Source organism: Trichomycterus rosablanca, chromosome 24 (assembly GCF_030014385.1).
Source record: "Trichomycterus rosablanca isolate fTriRos1 chromosome 24, fTriRos1.hap1, whole genome shotgun sequence".
In the NCBI taxonomy this organism is placed as follows: domain Eukaryota; kingdom Metazoa; phylum Chordata; class Actinopteri; order Siluriformes; family Trichomycteridae; genus Trichomycterus; species Trichomycterus rosablanca.
Genome location: NC_086011.1, coordinates 10,265,648 through 10,284,374, shown reverse-complemented (window position 1 = coordinate 10,284,374; position 18,727 = coordinate 10,265,648). Strand labels below are relative to the sequence as shown.

Genomic DNA, 18,727 nt, shown 5'->3' with positions numbered 1-18,727 from the left:
CAAATCTAGAATCTAGTTACATAACATCTTGGAAAGCTGACTAAAGGGGAAAAAAAACTAAATTCATTCATAGAAATATTCCCATTGAGACATTCATGACACTGGTTGCCAGTAAATGCTTCCCCTCCCAGGAAGAAAATGGCTTATAAAAAAGAGACCTCTGAGCTCTTCTGCACTTCTTCTCCCCTAGGGGGTTCAGCTAAACAAAAGGGTTAAGTGTCAGGGTGAGATCTTCAAAAATGCTCCTGTTCAGGTTCCCCCTGTTGTCTATGCTCTGCGCAGTGCTGCTATTCGACTTCATTCAGTGCAAGAAAGTCATCTGCACTGACTACTGCTGCTCTTTTGTGGAGGCATTTCCAGTCAAACTGAAAGCGCTGCGCTCCTCGTACGACAAGATCCGAGACTATTACGTGAGTATTTTCAGTTACTTTTTGCTTTAAGGGGTTAAGTAATGCATTGTCATAGATGTGATAAGATTAACACAACCAGCTAAAAAGTGGGCATCTTATACTGCTTAGTATATCATATGTTGATAATTAAGGATTTACTGAGGAAACACTTCTGGAGCATTATGATCATAATAGGTCAGTGGATGACAATTTAATTCAAGGGCAATACTAACCAATCACACTTTCATACCTAGAGGCAATTAAGAGTAGTCAATCCAGTGCTGTATAATAGTAATTGCATTTCATTAATAATTTGTATTTTATTCTACTCTATTTACTGTACTTAGACTGTACTGGAGCTGCTGTAACACTCGAATTTCCCCCATGGGAATTAATAAAGGAATCTTATCTTATCTTACTGTTAAGGGTTTAAAAGCTTTTATTAAAACAAAATAAATGTTTAGCAAGTCCATTAAATGTCACCAATGTGTTAAAGAGCTAAAATACTAATGAACAATAAATCTTTTTATTAAAATTCAAAACCAAAATAATTTAAATATAAGCAATAATTGTTATTTGGTGCATTAAACATTCTGTTGATGAAAGAAAGTCAATTTTTGCACAAGCTAGTTTTTATGTCAAGCCAAAGTGAACTAAGTAAATAATAACTAGTATAATAGTATAATAAATAGTAACATGAAAGTCAGTTTGATATCCTGAATAAAATACATTAATATATTAATGTAAACTATTTAAAAGGGAAATTAGAGACAGACAGACAGACAAACTGACAGACTTAAATAGCCGTTCTGCCCAGTCGATTATAAAAGCAGTTTTTTGTGACAGTTTACAATGCAGCTTCAAATTACTACTATTAGAAATTTTTTTCTATTGTTAGACAGTCTTGTTTTGGTGAAGTTTGTTGATTTAAAAAAGTAAAAAAAAGTTATGCTTCACATTTTAATCCACAATTACTATTTATTAAAATTAATAATGCAAAATGTGCCATTTGCATACTGTCCACATATGTTGTATTCAGCAAATAAATAGCAAATGTGCATTAAAATAGCAAGTGTTTTCTCTGTAGAAGACAGAAAATCCATTAAAAATGACATTTGATTAAAACAGAGAAGATTATTGCAATTTTGTCCCACAATCCAGCCATAATAAAAATGTGTTATTTTTAGTATATATTTGAAAATGAAAGTAAGGTAGAGACATAAAAAAGGATCTTAACTTTTATAGTCACTTTTAGAAGTTGGTGTAAACTTGCATCATTCAATCACTAAAGCTGTTCCCAATTACAGGGTGCAAACCGACCCCAGTCTCCCCTATATATCCAAACAATCATTTTAAAATCAATATGATACTTAATATCTTTCTGCCGTCCACAGGAATCCAAGGATGATCTGGAGACATCTCTATTTAACCGGACAATACTCGAACACTTTAAAGTGAGTATTTACTTCATGTTAACTACTGTACTGTATTATACTAGCGCTGCAAGTGCAATTTCAAAGCGCTGCGTGTAACACTGCATCATATCGAAACTGAAGAACGAGCACAGAGCCAGAAACAATGTTTAAATGATGGAAAGAAACGGAACATAATCAATATGGCGTCGTGTTTCACTTTCAGAGTCCTTACGGATGCAGTGTAATGAACGACGTCCTGTATTTCTACCTGAACACGGTTTTACCCAGCGCCGTCCAGGGAGAGAGAAAACGCAAACACAAAACTCCTATCGACACCATCGGAGACGTGTTTTTCCACCTCAAGAGAGAACTACTCAAATGTGTAAGTTTTTGTTCGTTATATTACCTGTATTTTATTTTATTGTTATTCAAATAATAATAATACTTTAAGCAGAACTTTGTTTAGGGAAATGCTTTGGTACTAAATAGCCAATTAAGACAAATTACATGTCTCATATTATTTATTTTGGTCTAGTTTTTTTAATTAAATAAATTCAAAACTTGTTATAGAATTTGTCTGGAATGTTCTACACAAAGTCAGTAAATAATCCTAAAATATTATCCTAAAATTTTACCTCAGTATTTTAATATTTTTAAAATTTACCAGGTGACGTTTCTCTGAGGTAAAAAGTAGTTGGCCTGTAGTTCCCACGTAACTCAATTTTATTCAAGCATTAAAGCATTAAATATATGCATTATATATTGTTAACAAACTTGTGATAAAAGTGATAATATTAACAATAATGCAAATTACAATATTATTTTCTCCCGGTGGGACATTCTAGAGTTTCCAATTTACCTGAGCACTAAAGCCGCTGACCACCAGGGTTGCCAGATTGCAACACTGGTTTCCAGCCAAACTTTTCAAAATCTGCCCAAAACAACACAGGATAAGCAGACGTTTAGCACTTTGGCATTGTAAGCGCTAAACAAGCCAAAACCGAGTAAAAATAAAAGCCTAGCCTATGCGGTTTCCATCTAACATATGAATCACTGTATTGATGGGCGTGGCAGCGGTGTCTTGAACTGAAAAGAATAACCTATCAATGAAACTTTTGACAATGGGTTGGATGTGGTGGGAGAAGGTAAGCCTGTTTATAATCCAGCTGCTTTAGGCTGCTTTAAGTGGGTAGCACTGTCGCCTCACAGTCACAGCAAGAAGGTCCTGGGTTCGTCCCCCAGGTGGGGCGGTCCGGTTTCTTTCTGTGTGGAGTTTGCATGTTCTCCCCGTGTCCGCGTGGGTTTCATCCGGGAGCTCCGGTTTCCTCCTACAGTCCAGAGACATGCAAGTGAGGTAAATTGGAGACACTAAACTGTCCAAGGCTGTGTTTGATATAACCTTGTGAACTGATGCACCTTGTGTAATGAGTAACTACCGTTCCTGTCATGAATGTAACCAAAGTGTAAAACATGATGTTAAAATTTTAATGCTGCTTGTGGCGTCTCGACCACACAGTAGGTTAGGTGGCAAAGAAGGTCAATCTCAATCCGGCCTGAGAGTTGAGACTCAGCAGTAATAGGGCTAGCATATTCAATTTATAAAGTATAACGTATACATGAATTGTCGTACTAAAATCCTACACTCGGTTTATGAAATAACTTCGATCAAAATGCCCAGAATATTAATTTAACCCTGATATTTTTGTTACAGAGGAACTACTTCACATGCAAGAAACCTTTCGAAATTTCCCATATCCAGGACTCATACAGTCAAGTAAGTATTCATGTAATAAAATCAACCACAGTGCATTATGTTTTTACATAATGATAGATATTTTAAATGCCATCCATGGCTAAATGTATTACTTTTTTTAGATGGGAGAGAAAGGCTTGTACAAAGCCATGGGAGAGCTGGACTTGCTATTCAACTACATTGAAGATTATCTGGTATCAAAAAGGCGCAAGAACTGAATGGATGCTGATGAGGGAAAGCCAACTTGACCTATATTTCTGTAGTGTGCATGCAAACAAAAAAGAAACACTGGACATTTATTTGTTCCTATTGCAATAACCAGAGTTTTTTAGAACTCTAGAAAAGTTACCAATGTGTCTTCCACTGTGGAACAAAGCTCATACAGTTTACACATTTGTCACATTGACAAATCCTACTTTTGTAACAACTGTTGTTGTTTTTGCCATTTTTTGCTAAAAATGTGTATGAATGGTTTTATTTATTAAGTGTTTACAATGTACCTTATTTATTTTTTATGTTGAATTATATATGTACAGTACTTTAAATAATCAATTATTTGATTCATCAGCTTTATGTAATAAACTAAGTGTCTATATAAACCGATCTTTGTGTTTATTGGCACTGACAGTATACACAGTATACACCAATCAGCTTGTTTCTACACTTACTGTCCATTTTATCAGCTCCACTTACCAGTTAGGAACACTTTGTATTTCTACAATTACTGACTGTAGTCTATCTATTTCTCTGCATGCTTTGTTAGCCCCCTTTCAGGCTGTTTTTCAATGGTCAGGACCACTACAGAGCAGGTATTATTTGGGTGGTGTATTATTCTCAGCACTGCAGTGACACTGAGATGGTGGTGGTGTGTTAGTGTGTGTCCTGCTGATGGAGTTTTTAAACACCTCACTGTCACTGCTGGACTGAGAATAGTCCACCAACCAAAAATATATCCAGCCAACAGCGCCCTGTGGGCAGATTCCTGTGACCACTGATGAAGGTCTAGAAGATGACCAACTCAAACAGCAGCAATAGATGAGCGATCGTCTGTGACTTTACATCTACAAGGTGGACCAACTAGGTAGGAGCGTCTAATAGAGTGGACAGTGAGTGGACACGGTTTTTAAAAACTCCAGCAGCGCTGCTGTGTCTTATCCACTCATACCAGCACAACACACACTAACACACCACCACCATGTCATTGTCACTGCAGTGCTGAGAATGATCCACCACCTAAATAATACCTGCTCTGTGGTGGTCCTGTGGGTCCTGATCATTGAAGAACAGGGTGAAAGCAGATTAAAAAAGCATGTAGATAAATAAGAATAAACCAGAATACTCCCTCCACCATGCTTCACAGTTGAGAGAAGTTCTGGTTTTGGTCTGCAGTAACTTGGTTTTCTTTCAAAAACACTCAAAAAAGTGTCCCACTAACAATGTATCGTAATTCATAAAGGGGTTCTGCTGATCTTTACCAGGTTGTGCTCTAATTGTGAACCTTGCAGGATACCCACTCTTGGGGAGAGTGGTACTGAGTAGATGTGTAGACACTTGTAGACAAAATTAAATTGATGAACACATTTTGTGTGGGAAAATCAGTTATTCATTTGGCACATTTTGAAGTGTGTCAAGCACATAACATCAGATCAGTAATTAATTTCAATAGTTTTAGCCTTTTTGTCTTAAAAACATTTATCTAATTGTGGATCTAAGTGTGCAGCATCAACGTGTGAAAACTCAACGTTATAAAAAATGACTCCTCTAACCTCAAAAGTGACCTATATAGGCTGGTTTCCAGCAAGGCGCCGTCACCTCTTTACAGTAAACTCACACAGCATGCTTCACATCGCTGACTGTATAACAAAAAGGCAAAACACAAACTGTCATGCAACTCTGGGCTGTGTCAGCAAAGACAGAAAATGAAAAGCTTCAGTTATGACAGTGCTGAGTAAATGTGATCAGATGTTGATCAGCGTTGCTTTGTAGTACTGGAAATTGAAAGCTCTTTTTGCAAGACACTAGCGTTCACTAGTGTGAAATTAAAGTACAATAACCTAGGTGTAGTTGAGACAGTATACAGTCGTTATTTTACTCATAGCTTGGGAAAATATAAAAGCGTTCATATGTACGTATATTAAAGAAATTTGTACATTTTGCAAGAAAGGAAGAAAAGCTGCTGCCAGAATTTACATCAGCAGAACTGCCAGTTTCCTCTGTGGCACACATACCATTACTAAGGGGTCTAACCTCACAGGAAGCACAAACACACCCTGACCAAACTGCAGCGACTGCGGTCAACTAGTTTTATCTTATCTTCTGGCATCCTTTCGTGTGTGGTAGTGCTTCCTGTTAGTACTTTCATTATGTCTGTCATTTAAATGAGTATTTTGGTCATTTCCTTGTTTCATTATCCAACCCCGACTTTGCTGACAATCTTCTTTAAAATGTAATAATCATCCATTCATCTTAAGTAAACGTTTGTTTCTGATCAGGGTCATAGTGAGTCTGGAAATGTAAGGAGCCTTGGTGTCGTCCTGGATAACCAACTGACCTTCTCTCCTCATGTAGCCAACATGACGAGAGCGTGCCGGTTCCTCCTCTACAACATCAGGAAGATTCTGCCATTTCTGTCCATGGAGGCCACTCAGATTCTGGTCCAGTCACTTGTAATCTCACGGTTGGACTACTGCAACTCCCTCCTGGCAGGTGCTCCCATGTCCACTATTAAACCCTTGCAGCTCATTCAAAATGCAGCTGCTCGTCTGGTTTTTAACCAACCTAAACATTGCCACATCACCCCACTGCTGCACTCTCTTCACCGGCTTCCTGTAGCTGCACGCATTCAGTTTAAAACTCTGATACAAAGAGTATCTCTCCTACAAAGCCAAAAACGGACCAGCCCCAAGCTACCTTCGAGGTCTAATCAAAGCCCGCTCTGTACCACGCAACTTCCGAGCCACTAGTCTTGCTTGACTTGATCCTCCACCCAGGACTCGTGGAAGACAAGCATCAGCGTCAAGGCTCTTTTCTGTACTTGCACCCAAGTGGTGGAACGAGCTTCCCGTCTGTCCGAGTCTCTCGCTGTCTTCAAAAGACGATTAAAAACCTTCATCACCTCTTTACTAAGCACTTAAGCTGACTTACTAACACTCTTATTCGTTTCCTGCAAAAAACACTTTGGTTCTATCAGGTTTTCAGCAGATTTGTGTTCTTGGACTGTTGTTTACTTAAACTAGAGTAAGGTAATGTTTACTATGGAAGCACTTCTGTAAGTCGCTCTGGATAAGAGCGTCTGCTAAATGCCGAAAATGAAAATGGAAATACTGGATGCGAGCCAGGTAAATCCTGGCTACAGCACCAATCCAAAACAAGGCATCAAACTCCCACCTATTAGTTTACTCACTTCTACCCAGGGGCTAAATTAAGCTTTTTATCTATTGAGATGTTTTTAGACTCCCAAAGACTCTAAAACCAGACAACACTAATGCTACTTAAGACAATTTTCAATTTATTGTTTTAAGCACAGAAGGTCCTGGGTTCGATCCCCAGACGGGGCGGTCCGGGTCCTTTCTGTGTGGAGTTTGCATGTTCTCCCCGTGTCTGCGTGGGTTTCCTCCAGGAGCTCCGGTTTCCTCCCACAGTCCAAAAACATGCAGTCAGGCTAATTGGAGACACTGAATTGCCCTATAGGTGAATGGGTGTGTGTATGAGTGTGTGTGTGTGTGTGTGTGTGGAGGTTGATCCTCCAAGGTATGCTGTTATGCTGCTTAAAGGTTTGCTGTGTCCCCCAGCACAGTTTCAAGAGCATGGAGGAGATACCAGGACACAGGCCATTACACAAATAAAAGCAGGACAGGCCCGTAAAAGGGCATCAACCCAGCAGCAGGACCGGTATCTGCTCCCTTGTGTGAGGAGGAACAGAAGGAGCGTTGCCAGAGCCCTACAAAGTGACCTTCAGCGTGCTACTGGTGTGCGTGTTTTTTGAACAAACTATCAGAAACAGACTCCATGAGGGTGGCATGAGAGCCCGACGTTCTGTACTCACAGCCCAGCACCGTGCAGCTCGATTGGCATTCGCCAGGGAACACCAGAATTGCCAGGTCCACCGTTGGTGCCTCGTTCTCTTCACAGATGAGAGCAGGTTCACACTAGGTTCACACGTGGTGAATGTTATGCGGCTTGCAACATCATCCAGCATGACCGGTTTGGTGGTGGGTCACTGATGGTCTGGGGAGGCATGATGTACCCTGAATGCTGTTAGGTACCGAGATGAAATCCTCAGAGCTAATGTCAGACCTTATGCTGGTGCAGTGGGCCCTGGGTTCCTCCTGGTCAGCAGTCTAATGCTAGCCCATTTAGCAAGAGTCTAGTTAGACACACTACTATCTGGTTGAGGTGCTAAGATGAGAATACAGACAGATCGACGTGGTGTTCAGTATGTGCTGAGATGACCAGTAAGGAACAGCAGATAAAGACAAACAGAGTGCACAGATACATTTACATATACAAATTGGATGCAAAGAGGAAAAAATCCCCTTAAAACTGCTTAGCTTTGTTTTATTAGGATATGTTTCATTAACACAAATCTTTCCTAAGAAAAGCAGACGACCTCTAGAACTCTCATCATGAACATTGTATCTTGAATTACCATGATTTTAACTAAATCACTGGTCCTGGTGTTCTTAATTTAAATAAGTAGTTAATGTGATAATCACATGTGTCATATACACTGATCAGCCGTGACATTAAAACTACCTCCTTGTTTCTACACACATTGTAGTTCTACAATTACTGACTGTAGTCAGTATGAGTGGATGTTGTGCTGGTATGAGTGGATAAGACAGCAATGCTGATGGAGTTTTGAAACACCTCACTGTCACTGCTGGACTGAGAATAGTCCACCAACCAAAAATATCCAGCCAACAGCGCCCCATGGGCAGCGTCCTGATGAAGGTCTAGAAGACGACCAACTGAAACAGCAGCAATAGATGAGCGATCGTCTCTGACTTTACATCTACAAGGTGGACCAACTAGGTAGGAGTATCTAATAGAGTGGACAGCAGTGCTGCTGTGTCTGATCCACTCATACCAGCACAACACACACTAACACACCACCACCATGTCAGTGTCACTGCAGTGCTGAGAATGATCCATCACCCAAATAATACCTACTCTGTGGGGGTTCTGGGAGAGTCCTGACCATTGAAGAACAGCATAAAAAGGGGCTAACAAAGCATGCAGAGAAACAGATGGACTACAGTCAGTAATTGTAGAACTACAAAGTGCTTCTATATGGTAAGTGGAGCTGATAAAATGGACAGTGAGTGTAGAAACAAGGAGGTGTTGTGGCTGATCATATATCATTTCATGAGTAAATAAAGCAAAAATCGGAGTAACCGTTATAGGTTTGACTTTTATAGGTGCAACTCCAGGTCAATTTTCATTTCAAGTTAAGTGTCAGCAGTTCACACAGCAGCAGAGTAAAAGTTGCTCATTCAGAGAAAATGATAAGCACTAAAAGAACAATTTCACACAAATTCTCCGAACCACAGAGACAGTCATCGTTCTGAGTAATAGACCGACTTTAAAAAGAACTTAAAAAAAAGAATGAAAGGTGCTGTGTGGATTTGTTACACTGAAAGTGGTTCATATGCAAATCTGCTTAATGTTACTCGCATGAATGTAAGTAAAAAATAATAATCTTACTGCAGCTGAAAGGGAAGTTTGAATTCAGTTTTGTTTTTGTTGAATAAAAAGATGAAGAAGCTCTCGAATGTTTAAACCAGGGGATCAGCCAGTGATCCCAGTTTCATGACTTAAAATTGTTTCAACAGTTTATTATTATTATTATTATTATTATTAATTATTATTATTATTATTGTTATTATTATTATTAATAATATTATTATTAATATTAATAATAATAATAATTATTATTATTATTTTAGCACATTTTGAGTGTTACCAAAGTTTGCAATCAAACATATGCAAATCAACCAGTTATATTTAATCCACATGGCTGGTATTTTTAAGCACAGGATGAGTTGGGACATTATGGAAAATGTAAATAAAATAAAAACACAGTGTTCCTTACATTTACTTTGACTTTTATTTCATTGCGGACAGTTTGAACCTGAGATATTTCATGTTTTATCTGGTCAACTTCATTTCATTTATTAATAAACATCCATTCCTGCATTTCAGGCCTGCAACACATTCCAAAAAAAGTTGGGACGGGGGCAATTTAGGGCTAGCAATGAGGTGAAAAAACTAAATAATGATGTGAATCCAAACAGGTGTCCCAAAAGCAAAGATGGACAGAGGATCTCCAGTTTGTCAACAAATGAATGAGAAAATAATTGAAATGTTTAAAAACAATGAACCTCAAAGAAAGATTGGAAGGGATTTGCATATTTCTCCCTCTACAGTGCATAATATTATTATACGATTCAAGGAATCGGGAGGAATTTCAGTGCGTAAAGGCTAAGGGCGCAAGCTTAAGCTGAACACCCGTGATCTTTGATCCCTCAGACGGCACTGCATCAAGAACCGCCACTCAACAATAGCTGATATAACCACATGGGTGAGGGATTACTTTGGCAAACCTTTGTCAAGCACTATAATACAGAGTCACATGCACAAATGCCACCTAAAACTTTACTGTGCAAAAAAGAAGTCTTATGTTAACCACGTCTAAAAGCGGCGACGACTTCTCTGGGCTTGGAGGCATCTAGGATGGACCATCACACAGTGAAAACGTGTATTGTGGTCAGATGAATCATGCAGCATTTCAGGTCTTTTTTGGAAAAATTGGACACTGTGTGCTCCAGACCAAAGTCTGATGTGCTGTTTACTGTGTAAACGGTTTTCTGAAGTATTCCTTAGACTTTATTTACATAGACTGAGATTCCCTGAATCTTTTCACAATATCGTGTACAGTAGACAGGAAAAGACTGGCCCTTTGGTGGATAATTTTTTTTATACCCAATCATAATACCCTCACCTGATATTAATCCACCAGGTTATTGTATAATTTATAAAAAATAGTGTAAGGTTTCTAGAATAATCTGTAAACTTTTTACTCTTATTTTGGGCTATGAACTGAAAGGTTGATAGTTCGAATCCCAGCTCTGACATGCAGCCACTGTGGGACCCCTGAGCAATGATATGCAAACACAGATTTTTGTTGTACTGTACACCTATATACATTGATCAGCCATAACATTAAAAACCACCTCGTTTCTACACTCACTGTCCATTTTATCAGCTCCACTTACCATATAGAAGCACTTTGTAGTTCTACAATTAATGACTGTAGTCCATTTGTTTCTCTGCAGGCTTTGTTAGCCCCCTTTCATGCTGTTCTTCAATGGTCAGGGACCCCACAGGACCACTACAGAGCAGGTATTATTTGGGTGGTGGGTCATTCTCAGCACTGCAGTGACACTGACATGGTGGTGGTGTGTTAGTGTGTGTTGTGCTGGTATGAGTGGATAAGACACAGCAGCGCTGCTGGAGTTTTTAAACACCTCCCTGTCACTGCTGGACTGAGAATAGTCTACCAACCAAAAATATCCAGCCAACAGCGTCTGTGGGCAGCATCCTGTGACCACTGATGAAGGTCTAGAAGATGATCAACTCAAACAGCAGCAATAGATGAGCGATCGTCTTTGACTTTACATCTACAAGATGGACCAACTAGGTAGGAGTGTTTAATAGAGTGGACAGTGAGTGGACACGGTATTTAAAAACTCCAGCAGCGCTGCTGTATCTGATCCACTCATACCAGCACAACACACACTAACACACCACCACCATGTCGGTGTCCCTGCAGTGCTGAGAATGATCCACCATCTAAATAATACCAGCTCTGTGGGGGTCCTGACCATTGAAGGACAGGGTGCAAGCAGGCTAAAAAGGTATGTAGAGAAACAGATGGACTATAATTAATAACTGTAGAACTTCAAAGTGCTTCTATATGGTAAGTGGAGCTGATAAAATGGACAGAAGAAACAAGGAGGTGGTTTTAATGTTATGGCTGATCAGTGTATGTATATATGACAAATAAAGCCATTTAATTTACCTGTTAGCAGTGTGTGGATATCTGTCATGAACCTACTGATAGTAAGAACACTGTGCAACACTTACTTGAAATTACAGTGTAGACATAGCAACATGACCTAAATCCTGATGTTATTTATGTGATCTATGTGCCAGCTTTCATTTCACAGGTTTACACTGGTTTGTGATGACGCATGACTGTCTGACTATGTTTATCAACACTGAAAGTATGTTTAAGAAACTGGTTTTAGATGCTTTGTTTCCAGTCAAGGCATAAAAAACTAATCAGAAACACACTGGCAATTAGTTATGGATTCTGTACACAGGCTAGGCCACTATCTGTGGTGTTTTTTTATGAAAAAGAAAAATATAAAAGCTTCTGATTACTAAATACAACCCCAAATCAGAATCAGTATGGAAAATGCAAATAAAATAAAAACACAGAGTTTCTTACATTTACTTTGATTTTAATTTCATTGCAGACAGGATGAACCTCAGAGATTTCATGTTTTATCTGCTCAACTTCATTTCATTTGTTAATATACCTCTATTCCTGCATTTCAGGCCTGCAACACATTCCAAAAAAGTTGGGACAGGGGCAATTAAGGGCTAGTAATAATATGAAAAAACTAAATAACTATGTCATGTCAACAGGTGATTGTAATCATGGTTTGGTACAAAAGGGGCATCCAGGAAAGGCTTTGATGAACACAGATGATCAGAGGATCTCCAGTTTGTCAACAAATGTGTGAGAAAATGATTGAAATGTTTAAAAACAATGTACCTCAAAGAAAGATTGGAAGTGATTTGCATATTTCTCTCTCTACAATGCATAATATCATTAAACCATTCAAGGAATCGGGAGGAATTTCAGTGCGAAATTTTTGTTAACCATGTCCAGAAACGGCGTCGTCTTCTCTGGGCTCGGAGGCATCTAGGATGGACCATCACACAGTGGAAACGTGTATTGTGGTCAAATGAAGCAGCATTCCAGGTCTTTTTTGGAAAAAATGGATGCTGTGTGCTCCAGACCAAAGATGAAAAGGACCATCCAGACTGTTATCAGGAGCAAGTCCAAAAGCCAGGGTCTGTCATGGTATGGGGCTGTGTCAGTGTCCTTGGCAAAGGTCATTAACACTTCTGTGATGGCAGCATTAATGCAGAAAAGTATATTGAAATCTTAGAGCAACATATGCTGCCTTCAAGACATCATCTTTTCCAGGGACGTCCATCCATTTTTCAACAAGACGATGCAAGACCACATGCTGCACACATTACAAAGGCATGGCTGCAGAGGAAGAGAATACGGATACTGGACTGGTCTATAACATTTTTTGTGCCGCTTATAAGTCTTACATGTCCTTTATGTACAGTATGTAGACAAGTTTATGCAAATTTTACTGGTGGAAATTATGACCAGTTAACACTTAATCAGCATGTACCGTAAGTCACTCGAGCTGTTCCTAATTATCCAACCACAAACACATTTTAGTAAAAGAAAGCAGTGTGTGTACAGAAACTTCTAGGTACAACATTAGCATTGTGAAATATTTAAGATGACTCAAGATTTCATATCCTTAATTAGATAAAGTAAATTAGGTGAAGGCATGCAGAGCAGAGACAGATTTGTAACAGAACTAGTTTGAAAGCTGACACCATTGTTAACCACAAGTAAGCAAATATTGCAACAGCTCCATTCAAAGAAACTGGCATTAATCTCTGTCTTGTTTGTAATGTTAAACTGAACAGTAACAACCTCATGGTGTAAATTTAAAGTAGTTTTTCTACCTTAATTACTCCAAAAATAATTCTAACCACAAGGCTTTGGGAAGACTGAATAGATAAGAATAGATTCTTGGCAAAAAATGCAAAGCAATGGGTGCTCGAATAGCACAGCGATCTAACACGCTATAGCCCACCGCTGCTGAGAATTCAAGCTCTCAAGTTTGAATCTCTGATATTGTGGCCAGCGCTGATATTGGCTGGCTGAGTGCATACACAGACATGATTGGCTATGTCTGAGGGTGGGCAGGCCAAAGGGATTCTTTATTGTTGCTGCAACTGCGGCCTCTGCTGGCCGATCGAAGGCGTCTACACAGAGATGGGGAATAACGGAGATCAGTGCATAACTCTCCTTGTTGTTCTCCGCGTGTCCACGTGGGTTTCCTCCAGATGCTCCGGTTTCCTCCCACAGTCCAAAAACATGCCACCAGGCTAATTGGAAATACTGAATTGTCCTATAGGTACCCGGCCGCTAGATGCACAAACCAGTGCATTGTAGTGCCGGTCCCAAGCCCGGATAAAATAGGGAGGGTTGTGTCAGGAAGGGCATCCGGCAATCAATGCAGATCATGATCCGCCGAGAGCCGACCCCGCAACCGAACGGGACAAAGGCCGAGGAAGAAGAAGAAGAAGAAGTACAAAACTCTCCTTATGCAGAATTGATCAGAATTTTTTTGCATTTTCTCCCCATTTTCCTCCCGATTTAGCGCAATCAATTTGTCTTCCGCTGCTGAGGGATACCCGATTGCATCCGAGGAGAGCACATCACTGCACATGCCTCCTCTGACATGTGCACAGCCCTCCAATTCTCTTCCGCCAATAAGGGTCCTTACACAGCATAAGAACACCCACCCACTCACACATACACCCCAACCCCCCCGTCCCCCGACCCCGCGCAGATACGGTGGCCAATTAGTATCTGCTGCAGGCACTGCCAATTATGCTCGCCAGATGGCGCCCAGCCGACCGGTAGCAACACCGAGTTTCAAACCAAGGAGTTCAGAATCTCACCACTTGGGCGCTTCTTACATTTTTATTTTAGTATTTTTTTTTACTAGGTATACTTTTTCGTTCAGTTTAATTTTGTGTATGTATGATGTATGTAAATCCTATCCATTCAAATTATTCTCCAGGCCACCCAAGGAGGATGGGGGTCCCTGTTGAGACTGTTGTTTAAATTTAAGTGAGTTCTTCCTTGCCGCTGTAGTCCTTGGCTTGCTCAACAGGGGTTTTTGGTTCTCTGTCTTGGATTCTGTAAAGTTGCTTTGGGACGATGTCTAAGCACTCCTCAATAATGCTAAGGGCCTGAAGCAGTAGAGGAAAGATTCAAGATTGTCAAGTCAACTTTATTTATATAGCGCTTTTTACAATAGACATTGTCTCAAAGCAACTTTACAAAATCCAGGACCAACAGATACAAAAACCCCTGTTGAGCAAGCCGAGGGCGACTGTGGCAAGGAAAAACTCCCTGAAAATTACAGGAAGAAACCTTGAGAGGAACCAGACTCAGCAGGGCCCATCCTTCATGGGTGGCCTGGAGGATACTTTAAATAAATACACGATTTACACAAATCATACAAACACAGAATTAAATGATCTAAAAGTCATAACTGGTAATAAATAGATAAATAAACAATTAAATAATAATAGAGTTGTTATCCACTGTAGTCTTCAATAAAGTCTGTAGTGATTTCTTGTCGTTGCAATTACTCCAGACCAGTCACATCTGACAGGAGCAGCATCGTTGTCCCGGCAGTCTCGACTTCAATCCTTAACCTCGGCGGGTAAACAGGTTTCCATCAGAATGCCCTCGGGGTAAAACAACAGAGAATGTAGTTAATAATGTACAATGCTAGTTGACAAACAGTTTTACAGAGAGTTTTAGACTCCGGCAGCCCTAATTATTACAGCATAACTAAAAGGGAGAGCGAGCAGGTAACAAGGTCATGAAGGCTTTCACAGGACATCAGCGCCCATCTCCCCACCGTCACCAAACCTGAGTGATCGGACAAGAGAGGCAGAACGACAGCAACCCAACATCCCTGATCACCACAAGTTTCTATGACCAAGAACCCCCAAGCTCTGCGCCTTTGTCTATACTAATCAAAAGCCTGAGAAAATAAATATGTTTTCAGTCTAGACTTAAACATTGAGACTGTGTCCGAATCCCGAATAGAGGCAGGAAGATTATTCCAGAGTTGTGGAGCTTTGTAGGAAAACGCTCTTCCACCAGCCGTGATCTTTTTAATTTTAGGAACTATAAGTAACCCTGCATCTTGTGAACGAAGTGGACGCGCTGGGCTGTAGTGATTAATAAGTTCACTCAGATACTGTGGAGCCAGACCATGTAGCGCTTTATAAGTTAGTAAAAGTATTTTGTAATCAATGCGGAATTTAACTGGCAGCCAGTGTAGAGATGATAGAACAGGAGTAATATGATCAAATTTTTTAGTTCTAGTTAGCACTCGAGCTGCTGCATTTTGAACTAACTGGAGTTTGTTTAAGGATCTACCAGAGCATCCAGTTAGAAGAGCATTACAATAATCTAACCGAGAAGTTATAAACGCATGGATCAGTTTTTCGGCGTCATTAACAGATAGTATATTTCTTATTTTAGAAATGTTACGCAAATGATAGAAAGCAACTCTAGTAGTATTATTAACGTGTGTATCAAATGAGAGATCTGAATCTATTGTGACACCTAAGTTTTTTACATCTGGGCTGGGAGTAACAGAGAACGTGTTTAAGTTTAGCACCAGGTTAGACAATTTGTCTCTTGCAGCTTTAGAGCCAACAAGTAAAACCTCTGTTTTATCTGAATTAAGTAAAAGAAAATTACACGACATCCAGTTTTTTATGTCGTTTACACAATCTTCTATCTTACTGATTGTGTCAGTATCATTTGGTTTGGCTGATATATACAGCTGTGTGTCATCTGCATAGCAGTGAAAGTTTATGCCATGTTTATGAATAATTTCACCTAGTGGAAGCATATAGAGTGTAAATAATAGCGGTCCCAGTACCGACCCCTGTGGAACACCATACTTTACTTTTGTAGTTTCCGAGCATTTATTATTTACATAAACGAATTGAGAGCGGTCAGTCAGATATGATTTAAACCAAGAGAGTGCGAGTCCTTTAACACCTACTGTATTTTCTAGCCTCTCCAGTAAAATGTTATGATCGACCGTATCAAACGCTGCACTAAGATCTAATAGAACAAGAAAAGAGACACATCCATTATCAGAAGACATTAACAACTCGTTAACTACTCTAATTAATGCGGTTTCGGTACTATGGTTGGGTCTAAATCCTGATTGAAATTTTTCATGAATACAATTTTCATTCAAATAAGAACATAGCTGTTTGGAAACGACTTTTTCTAATATCTTTGAGACAAAAGGAAGGTTTGAAATTGGCCTATAATTAGCTAGTACATGTGGATCAAGATTAGGTTTTTTAATCAGGGGTTTAATAACAGCACTTTTAAACAATTTAGGTACATACCCAAGGCTAAGGGATGCATTGATTAATGTAAGCAGGGGCTCTACAATAGCTGGGAGTAAATCTTTAAGTAAACGAGTTGGAACAGGATCGAGTATACACGATGATGACTTCGATGATTTAATCAACACAGTTAGTTCATTTTGGGAGATTGGATTAAAGGAATTTAGTTGGATTAACTCATTACTATTATCACCACTGTTATCACCAATGCTGCTCGGAGTGAGTCCATACTTAACATTGGCAAGTGACACACTCTGACTCTGAAGTCGTATTTTTTCTATCTTGTCATTAAAGAATTTTAAAAAATCATGGCTGGTACAGTCAGGCGGTATATTAGATTCAGTTTCATTAACGTTTTTAGTTAATTTGGACACTGTCTCAAAAAGGAATCTGGGATTGTTTTTATTTTTCTCTATTAGGGATGAATAATATAAGGATTTAGCTTTTATAAGTGCATGTTTATACTCAGTTAGAGCATCTTTCCAAGCAATCTTATACACTTCTAGTGTAGTGTGACGCCACTTGCGTTCTAATTTTCGTGCTGCTTGTTTAAGTGCGCATGTGTGGTCATTGTACCAAGGAGCAAGTTTTTTCTCCCTAATCAGTTTAGTTTTGAGTGGGGCTACGTTATCTAAGGTTGTGCGCAGTACGGTCTCTAGGTTTTGAGTTGCCTGATCTAGTTCTTTAGGTTCTGATGCTGATATATTTGGTAATTCTGGTAGGCAGTTTATGAACGCTGCTGCAGTTGCAGATGTAATAGTGCGCTTATATTTAAAACGATTTGGTTGCTGTATATTATTGGACAGGGACACTTCATAAATTAGTAGAGAGTGATCAGAGATTAAGTCATTCTGTGGTATAATTTCCAGGTTGTCTATGTTTATACCATAAGTAAGTATTAAATCTAAGGTATGTTTACAGCGGTGAGTGGGTCCTGTTACATTTTGGGTGATGCCTAAGGATTCTAAAATAGAGTCAAACGCAATTTTGAGTGGATTACACTTATCCTCATAATGAATATTAAAGTCACCAACAATTAAAGCTTTCTTAGTTGATAAAACTAATTTAGAAAGAAAATCGGCAAATTCGTTAAGAAATTCTGAGTAAGGACCAGGGGGTCGATAAACAGTAACCAGTTTAAACATACTATTTTTATCAGATGAACATTTATTGGTTATGTCAGAGATAAGAACTTCAAACGAGTTTGTTATGGGAGATGATTTTACAGTAAGACCTATGTCTTTATCATAAATTGCGGCTATTCCTCCACCACGACCGCTAAGACGTGGCTTATGTTCATAACTGTAACCCGGAGGAGATGCTTCATTTAAACCTAGATACTCATCAGGTCTAGCCCAGGTCTCGGTTAAACACAGGGCACTAAGACAATTATCTGTAATTATTTCATTTACAATTACTGTTTTGCATGCAAGTGACCTGATGTTTAGAAGTCCTAACTTTAGTTTAACTTTACTAGGGTTTTCATGATGCTCATTTAGATTAATTTTAATTAAGTTATTATGACATACTTTTTGATTTTGTTTTGGCTTACACCTGCCACGGTAAACAGACACAGTCTCAATGGTTTGTGACCTAAGGATTCCAGGTGACGTCCGATGGCGACTCGCAGACAGTCGGTTAGGCCTGTTAGTCTGCTGCCTGGTCTTGGCTCTGGATAGTCATTTAACACTATCTGCCGCTACACTAACGCGGTGGTAAAGCCTGTCACCTATGCTGCAAGAAATGCGAGCAGCACCCTCCCACGTGGGGTGGACACCATCCCGCTTCAAAAGACCAGGCCTTCCCTCAAAGGTGGACCA

At 39.4% G+C, this 18,727-nt stretch overlaps 1 protein-coding gene and 1 long non-coding RNA gene across 2 annotated transcripts; one reads left to right on the top strand and one right to left on the bottom strand.

Annotated features, from left to right (window-relative positions):
• Positions 1-224: 224 nt before the first annotated feature.
• On the top strand, positions 225-3,928 carry il10 (interleukin 10). The gene is made up of 5 exons (XM_062986408.1): positions 225-410; positions 1,784-1,843; positions 2,028-2,186; positions 3,516-3,578; positions 3,680-3,928. The coding sequence occupies exons 1-5, from the start codon at positions 240-242 to the stop codon at positions 3,773-3,775; spliced, it is 549 nt and encodes a 182-aa protein (XP_062842478.1). The 5' UTR covers positions 225-239; the 3' UTR covers positions 3,776-3,928.
• A 10,797-nt stretch (positions 3,929-14,725) lies between these two features.
• On the bottom strand, positions 14,726-16,765 carry LOC134301948 (uncharacterized). Its single transcript, XR_010007493.1, has 2 exons — positions 16,550-16,765; positions 14,726-15,209 (listed from the first exon to the last, which is right to left on the bottom strand). It is a non-coding gene; the product is annotated as an uncharacterized LOC134301948 (long non-coding RNA).
• Positions 16,766-18,727: the final 1,962 nt, after the last annotated feature.

Bases quoted from the DNA above. Each gene is read 5' to 3' on its own strand.
- il10 (XM_062986408.1), top strand. From the start codon at position 240: ATGCTCCTGTTCAGGTTCCCCCTGTTGTCTATGCTCTGCGCAGTGCTG. The intron at 1,844-2,027 runs GTGAGTATTTAC...TTTCACTTTCAG, and splicing joins CAATACTCGAACACTTTAAA to AGTCCTTACGGATGCAGTGT. The intron at 3,579-3,679 runs GTAAGTATTCAT...TACTTTTTTTAG, and splicing joins TCCAGGACTCATACAGTCAA to ATGGGAGAGAAAGGCTTGTA.